The 8,300-nt window shown below is 60.7% G+C and overlaps 1 protein-coding gene across 1 annotated transcript; it reads right to left on the reverse strand.

The window, feature by feature from the left end:
* Positions 1 to 513: 513 nt before the first annotated feature.
* On the reverse strand, positions 514 to 5,827 carry LOC141938063 (gamma-secretase subunit Aph-1b-like). Its single transcript, XM_074856542.1, has 7 exons — positions 5,608 to 5,827; positions 4,273 to 4,443; positions 2,751 to 2,824; positions 2,465 to 2,587; positions 2,025 to 2,152; positions 1,675 to 1,798; positions 514 to 1,443 (listed from the first exon to the last, which is right to left on the reverse strand). The coding sequence occupies exons 1-7, from the start codon at positions 5,718 to 5,720 to the stop codon at positions 1,406 to 1,408; spliced, it is 771 nt and encodes a 256-aa protein (XP_074712643.1). The 5' UTR covers positions 5,721 to 5,827; the 3' UTR covers positions 514 to 1,405.
* Between the last annotated feature and the right edge of the window lie 2,473 nt (positions 5,828 to 8,300).

The raw sequence follows: 8,300 nt of genomic DNA on the forward strand, positions 1-8,300 counted from the left end.
TTGTACAGCCCAGCCCTGCCCTCCATCGCTCTGGGACTTCTTCCTCCTCCTATTTGTGCAAAGCGTTGGAAAAACATAGCCGCATCTTCGTAGGGCTGGAGAAAGGCAGAGCTGAAGGTGGCAGAGCCACTGCTTCCTCCCTGGTCAGCCCCCACCCCGCTCCCCTCTGGCTTTACCGTAGCTGGGGTGGTCCCAGATCCATGGCTGCCTCCCACCATTCCTGGTGGCCCCACAGAGCTCTATGGCCACACCAAAACCAAGAGAAACAGGCCAGGTCCAGGAGAGGGGAGGAACCTGCAGGTGTCCAGCTCTCACCAGCCTCCACCCCAAAGCTGTGAAACTGGAGCCCAGCCCCTGTTAGGATGGACAGAGCAGGAGCCAAGACCCCCAAGCAATGGGGGTTTGCAACTGCCAGACCGCCCCCCCCCGCCAGCCACACCAGCACAAGCCACTGCTGCAGGGTGCTTGCACCCTCCCCATGAGGGCAGCACCGCTGGCCACACGCAGCCCCGCTTGTCTGTGGTACTTCTTTTTATTGGTATAAAAGCCCACTGTGGATAAAACTGCCTTCGAAGCCTGATGGCAGCTTCTCCCACCCAGCCCTGTGGCACAGCATCAGGGCTGGTGCCCGCCTGAAAATCCCCAAGTGCAGGAGAGGGCAATTATCCCCTGGAATGGCCCCTTGAACCCCCTCCCCAAGCTGTGCCAGCACCAGTTGCAGGGTTGCATCTCCTCCTAAGCCTTCCACCACCCTCCATGTCTGCTGGGCCCTTTGGGTACTGTCTTTTCCCCATCCTCCTCCCATCCTAGGTGCTGTCAGGCCCATTGGGCCCCAAGCACCATCCTCCCTGCACCAGGACGCCAGCTCCCTGCAGCTACTGCAATCCAGGGCTGCAGGCTCCCAGGGCAGCGAGGCTGGGCAAAGAGGCGGAGAAAGTAGCACCACAGCGGTCAGTCCCAACCCAGAGCACGGCAGCACTTTGCGAAGCTGCTTCCTCCACCCTGCGGTGAGGAGGCGATGCGGGGGCCCCCTGCCTGGCACAGGGGACAGCACATCTTCTGCGGCGGGGGGGAGAAGTGATGGGTTTCTTTGGGCTCAGGCCTCCGGCAGTGCAAGGTAGCATTCTTCCCAGGCAGGCTAACTGGGACTCCGCTCGCAGCGGGGCCAGCAAAGCTGGGTTCCCCCAAAACTGAGTTGTTCTCTGGGGGCCCCCAAAGCGGTGTCAGAGCAAGCCACACCAGTTGGCTGGCTGCCACAGATGGACCCCAGTGCCTGCCTCACAGGGACTGGCTAGGGTCCCCCAGTCGAGGAGAAAAGATATTGCAGAGAAGGTGACGGCCACTCTTGCCGCCAGGATGGAGGGAGGGGCGGGGCTGGCTGGGGACAGGAACGTCCCGCAGGACCTCAGGATCCCGGCTGGGGGCTGGGTCCACTCCGTAGACCTGCAGGAACCAAGAGGAGAGGGGGTCAGTTTTCAACAGACTCCTTATCCATCCACTTACCCCAGGAGAGGCAACAACCCGACTATAGCCCCAAAACCCAGCTTCTCCAGTCTCCAAGGGGATGACAACCTCATTCCAGCCCCGGGGCCACCCTCTCCCCCTCCCAATGCCAGTCCTGGTACCCAGAGGGACCCACAGGGTCCCCCATCCCCTTTACGGAGCAGGACTTACATAGCAGGAAGCGCCACAGGTTCTGGGCAGATCCCCCTGAGAGCAGGTAAGCCCAGGCAGCAGCAGTGGCCATCAGCAGGTAGGAGGGTACCAGGCTGCCCACATACAGGGGGTTGCAAAACGTCTGGGGAGAGAGGTGGGGGAGGAGAGGGGTTAGCAGGCAGGAGAGGACAGAGAGAGAATCACCGCCTTGATGAGTGGAGCAGGACAGGGGACACCAGCTCCAGGATTCAGTTTGTGAAGGGACAGCTGCAAATCCCCAAAAGCCAACTGCTTTGCCAGGGACCAGCACACACCACAGATATCCCCAAATGTAGGTCCTGGCGCAGAGCTCTGTCCCAGCTACTCACCGACCCCGAAACAGCAAGGTGCATGACAACGACTGCCGTGATCTCCCACCAGCGCCGATGCTCACAGCCATGGAAGAAGAGGATTCCCCAGAAGGTGTGAAGGAAAATCAGCACCATGGTCATAAAAGCTGCAGGGAGCAGCAGAGGAGTGTCACCAGGGAACCACCTGCCCTGACCTGGCCTGCAGGCTTAAGGAGGGATGGAGAGGAGCTGGGAAAGGGGAGTCAGGCACTGCTGGGCTGGACTGTGTGGGACGGATAGGGGAGAGGAGCAGGGAGGGTCACAGGAGACAGATGGGTTTGGCACAGAGAGATGTGATAGGGGACTGTAAGGGGCTCCAATGGGTAGAGGGTGCAGAACGGAGGGGAAACTCCAACCCCCCCAGGTCTGCTGCCTCTGTGGTGGGGCAGAGACATGGGCAAAGGGTGCCGGTCACTCACCTGAGGTCAGGAAGTAGAGCTGTGAGTCCCCATGGATCCCCACAGTGCCGGGCCCTAACGCGTCTGCCAGGAGGTTGATCATGGAGAAGGCGCCACTCATAAGCCCAAATCCCACACCAGCCACTGCCGGGAGAGGGACATTGTCAGGCCCTGAGCCTCCCAGGGCCACCCCAGGCACCTTCCAGCCAGCTTTGAAACCTCCCTTTCCCCCCAGCACTGTGCCCAGCCCTGCCTGGGCTTGCCCCTGGCCCCGCGGTCGGGGTGCTCTGCTCTGTGCAGCACTTACCATATGCCATTTGCTGGATGGAAATGGGGGAGCAGCCGTCCTCGCTGAGGGCCACCAGCCCCTCAATGGCCTTCCTGTGGGGTGAGAGCATGCTGGAGCCCAGCACAGCCCGGCCACCTCCCAGGGCATGGTGCAGCACCAAGATGGAGCAGACGGGACCGGGGTCTCACTCTGCACCCTCCCGGTAACCGCCCACCATGGAGAGCTTCCGCGTGACCACCCTGAACCATCAGACAAACCACGCATGTGAAAACCACGCAAAGCCACATAGCAAGATTTTCCACAGAGGAATGTGAGTGCCAGCCAGCCTCGCAGAGCAGGGCTCGGGGGAGCGGGACAGCGGGTGCAAAGCAAGCAGCACCCCCGCATGGAAAGCAGCCCCAGTGCAGGCGTGGGAGGTGCATGCTGGGAGGGTGTACCTGATCCTGGCATTTATACTCTTTAGAAGATGTTGAAAAAAAAATGGAGGGGGTGCAGAGAAGAGCTCAAAAAGCTAGGAAAATTCTTTGGGGAGAGAAACTGGGAGAGGTGGGATTCATCATTTTTATCAGCTAGAGGTGTGGTGGGTGAGGAGGACGCCTGATGGCTCCTCAGCCCCGGGAGGACAGCAGCGCTTGCAAGTGGAGATCCGCAGGGCAACTGAAACGCAGTGGTGCTGAAACTCCGTGGAGCTCTGCTACCCTCTGCCTGCCTGCCTCTGGCAGTGCCCTGCCGCAGGGAGCGGTGCCAGCCAGTGTACACGCCCTTCCCCAAACCCCTCGCCAGCACCCAGCTGGCCAGGAAGGCTCAGGGATATGAGGGATGCCAAACCCAGTACCACCTCCCCTTGTCTGCCTGCCCAGCCCCAGCGCAGTGTCCATCCGTCCGTCTGTCCGAACACAGGACGGGGTGCAGTGCATGCTCGCTCTGGGCTGGTGGCGCCAGGGAGGCTGGAAGCTGCTGAGGCTGCGCTGAGACTTTGCCCTGGGCTGGCCAAGGCACTGAGCACAGGGCTGGTGGCGATCTGTCACCCCACAGAGCCCCAAAACCACCTTCAGGCTGTCCCTGCTCACACAAAACTGTCCCTAAGAAAGGAATGAGACTTGCTAGGAGGCGACGGCAGATCCCTATCCCTTCTCTGTCCCCCACGCAGCAAAGCAAGCATTTCCCGGTGCCTGGCATCCCCACGGCATTCCCCTGAGCTGCAGGAGCACTGCTGGTTCTAGTCACCAGGGCAGAGAGGATGTGACAGGTCCTGCAGCAGCCTAAACCCGCAGCCTACCTGTCCCAAATTCAGGGAGATGCTACCAGCCACCTCAGCCTTAAGTCCTCCAGACCTTAGGGCTGCTCTGCTCCACCACCTGAGACCCACCCGAGGTCAACCTACCAACACAGGTACCACCCACGGCTCCCAACGAGGACTGAGGCGGCTTGGTGCCACACTTGGCAAACCCCCCAGCCCAGGAGCTCCCAGCCAAAATCTGGCACCCACCACGGCCAGGAGGACAGGCAGTGCTGGAGCAGGGTGGGAGATGCCCTTTACCTGAGGAGCTTGTAGTAGAGGAAGCGGAAGGCCTCCTGCAGCAGCACAGAGAACATCACCCCAAATATCAAGAGCCCCTTCTGCAACGGCTCATCCCGGGGGTCGCTGGCTTTAACCGCGATAAACCAGATGAGGGAGGAGAGCAGCAGGGACACCAGCCAGAAGAAAGCCCTGCAAGAGAGAGAGCGCCTGCTGGCACCAGTGCTGTGCTGGGACCAGTGCTGTGCCAGTGCCGGTGCCAAGCCCAGGCCCATCAGCACTACGCCTGCACCCCTCTGTGTTGGTACCGGCACTGGCAGCTGTGCCCCGCTCTCCTACTGGTACTGGTCTGGGCAGGTGGTGCCTGCACCAGTACTGCTGCTGCGCCTGCACTCCTCCTCTGCTGGTAACCAGAACTGGCACCAGTGTCCGCATTGTGCCTACACCAGTACCAGGCTCATACCCACACCAGTACCAGTACTATACCTGACTGATCCCACAGTAGTACTGGTACCAGTGCCCCTGCTGCACACATGCACCAGTAACACCACCAATCCTGCAATGAGTGTCCCCGATGTACCCACAACAGCACTGGTACTGGTCGCCCAGTTCTGCCTCCACCAGTATAAGTAATGTCACTGTCACACCCATACCGTCCTGTCCATACTGGTACTAGCCCCTCTGTCATGTCCATACTGGTACCAGCACTAGTAGCAGCACCGCCATCACATCATACTAGTACCAGTAGCCTATTAAGCCCATACCAGTACTGGCACTGGTACCAGTGCCGCCATCACATCCCTACTGGTACCAGTACCGGCACTGGTACCAGCGTCCCATCACATCCCTACTGGTACCAGTACTGGCACTGGTACCAGCGTCCCATCACATCCCTACTGGTACCAGTACTGGCACTGGTACCAGCGTCCTGTCATGCCCACACTGGTATCAACAGCAGCACTGGTACCAGCATCCCCATCGCACCCATACTGGTACCAGTGCCTGCACTCGTACCAGCGCCCCCATCAGACCCATACCGGTACCAGCACCCCCGCCGTACCCACACCGGTACCACTACCGGCACCGGTACCGGTACCAGCGCCCCCGTCAGACCCACAGTGGTACTAGTACCCCCGTCGCGCACATACTGGCACCAGTACCAGCACTGGCACCAGCACTCCTGTCACACCCATACCGGTACCAGTACCGGCACTGGCACCGGCACCCCCTCAGACCCATAGTGGTACCAGTACCGCCGTCGCGCCCATACTGGTACCAGTGCCGGTGCCCCCATTACAACCACACCAGTACCCCCAGTGGCACCAGTGCCCCTCCCGGTGCCGGTGCGGGACTGACCCGGCGATGAGGATGATGATGCGGAGGGGGTCGCGAGCGATGGTGAAGAGGAAGAGGCCGAGCGCCGGCCCGAAGGCGATGAAGGTGCACCCGAAGAAGACGGCGAGCGTCATGGCGGCGGGACCGGGGACGGGACCCGGAGGCTCGGACCGGCCCGGACCGGCCCCGCGGCCCCTTTCCCCTCCCCTGCCCTTCCGGGGCCGCCTGACGTCACATGCCGCCTGCGCGCGCCGCCGCCGCCGGAAGCGACGGGTGGGGGCGTGGCCTGAGCCGGGATGGGGCGGGCTAAGGGTGTCGGGCGGGGCTGTGGGCGGGGCTATGGGCTGACATGGCGGGGCTAGGGGCTGTCAGTCATGGCAGGACTAGGGGCTGTCAGTCATGGCAGGGCTAGGGGCTGTGGGCGGGGCTAGGGGCTGTCATGGCGGGGCTAGGTGCTGTCAGTCATGGCGGGGCTAGGGGCTGTCGGTCATGGCAGGGCTAGGGGCTGTCATGGCGGGGCACGGCGTGCGGCGGGGGCTTGGGTCTGTCACGGTGCGGGGTGAGGCACACGGCCTGCGCTGAGGGGACACGGCCTGAACCCCGGCGCTCGGGCCTGTCACGGGGTGGTCCCTGGGCCTGTCATGAAGGGGCATGGCCTGCGCTGGGGGGCTCAGGCCTGTCACGGGGGACAAGGGCTGCACTGGGGGGTCTCTCAGGGGGCAGGGCCTGGTCTGTGACTGGGGGTACAGCCAGCACTGGGGGGACATGGCCAGAGCCTGCGTGGGATGGGACCCAGTCCTGTCATGGAGGGACACGGCCTGTACCATGGGGACACGGCGAGCACCCAGGGGAGCTTGGTCCTGTCACCAGTGCCCTCACAGGGGCCCCCCCAGTGAGGGGAGCCCTGTGCTGCCCCCAGGATGCGGGCCAGCCAAGAGTGTTGGTGGTTAGGCGAGGTGTGCTGTCTGTCCCCAAGGGTCCCTAGCTGCCTGTCACCCACCATAGGCCTTCCTCGATGCAGGGGGGCTCTGGTGCTGCTCTCAGACCCCCTGCAGGTCTCCTGCACTGCCTGCTCCGCACTGACAGCTCAGGCAGCACAGCCCCCATGCAGGGTGCAGTAGCAAGCACTGCATGCAGGGTACGTAACCTATACAGAAATGAGACAGCACTGTGTTGTTACAGCCGTCCATGTTTTCCTCCGGCTGCCTTGTCCTCTGCTGGGATCAACAAATCAGTAATATCGATCTGGAGACTGTGAGCTTTATGCAGCACTTGGCTTTAGGCGGGCTGACCTGTTCTGAAATCACCCAGAGCCCTGCAAAACCCACACAGCTCTGCAACATGGCTTGTCCTGCCCTCACCCAAACGTCTCGATCTGTAAATAGAGGGACTGGGGAATGTGGGACTAGGGGGTGGTGGTGGTCTGTGTCTGCTCTGCATGGCTCAACATGCTTCATCAAAATGTCTCTGCGACTCTATTCGTGTGGTCCTTCCCCTCCAGCGTGTAGTTCAAGGGTATTGAACAGGAGGCATTCAGAGATGAGATGAGGCACCAGAGTGATGAGAAAACTGGAGAAGAGAATGGAGGTGAGAGGCTGCTAGAGGTTAATGTGGTGATTTATCAATGGGGTGGCAGCCCACAACAGGGCTGAAAGCACTTTGGGGAGATCTTTGGTCTGTCAGGTCAAGATAAACAAATCCAAAGGTTGAAATTCAATGGGAGAGTGCAGGGGCAGGGATAGATGGAACTGGGCACTGTGGTCCTCAGCGTGAGTCTGAGTGACACATGTGGGGACATGTGCCTCCATGTCGAGCTCTCCTGCCTGCAGCTCCACAGTGCCCTGGCCTCCCAGAGCTTCCCCCAGCCTGTGTCATTCTCCAGGGCCACAGGGGGAGGGAGATGGGTGGGAGGATGGAGAAAACACAAAGCTTTGATGAAACATGAAAAACAGTCTTTGGGGCAGAGCATCACTCAGGAACAGCAGCCAGGATCTCACTGCCAAACCGCAGAAAGTTCAAAGTGAAAAAAAGGGCCTTGCAGCAGGATGTAAACAGTTAAGTTAAATGTACTGGTCCAAACTAGGAGGCAGCAGCAGCTAATGGGGAAAAACGGTGTGAAAGGGCTCTTTGTCCCAGCAGGAAGGCAGAGGGGCTGGGCACTGGGGACTCGCCCTGATAGGAACGCAGGGCAGGCTTGTTTGCAGTGCAGGGTGCAGGCTCCTGCAAAAGAGGTGGTTTTACACTCTTGTTCCTTTCATAGCCAGACAAGCCCCTGCCTGGAAGGTGCTTTAACCAAACAACAGAGTGGCTCAGCTGATGTTTTGCAGAAAAGCAAGGCGGACCCAAGGAGGAGCTCCAACCCTTGCACAGGGCCAGCTCGGCGGGCCTGGACAGCCGTGCCTGTCCTTCCCTCCAGCACGTCCAGGGCAGGAGGCTGCAGCTCACAGTGGGTCTCACACCCTGGGAGAACAACCAGAAAATGAACATCCCATGCAAGGGCAGCCCTTTTCCCTGTAGGAGAAGATCTCGGAGTGACAAACCAAAGGTGTTGGGCCAGGGCGAAGGCAGGAGACCGGCAGCACCTGGGCAGGAAAGAGATGCAATCTCACCACTCTCATTTCCTGAGGTGAGAGTCGCAGCAAACAGAGGAAAGCAGATAACGAAAGCTATCCCTGCTGGCCACTCGATGGGGCAATGGCCCGGCTCGGCAAGGG

Source organism: Strix uralensis, chromosome Z (genome assembly GCF_047716275.1).
Source record: "Strix uralensis isolate ZFMK-TIS-50842 chromosome Z, bStrUra1, whole genome shotgun sequence".
NCBI lineage: Eukaryota > Metazoa > Chordata > Aves > Strigiformes > Strigidae > Strix > Strix uralensis.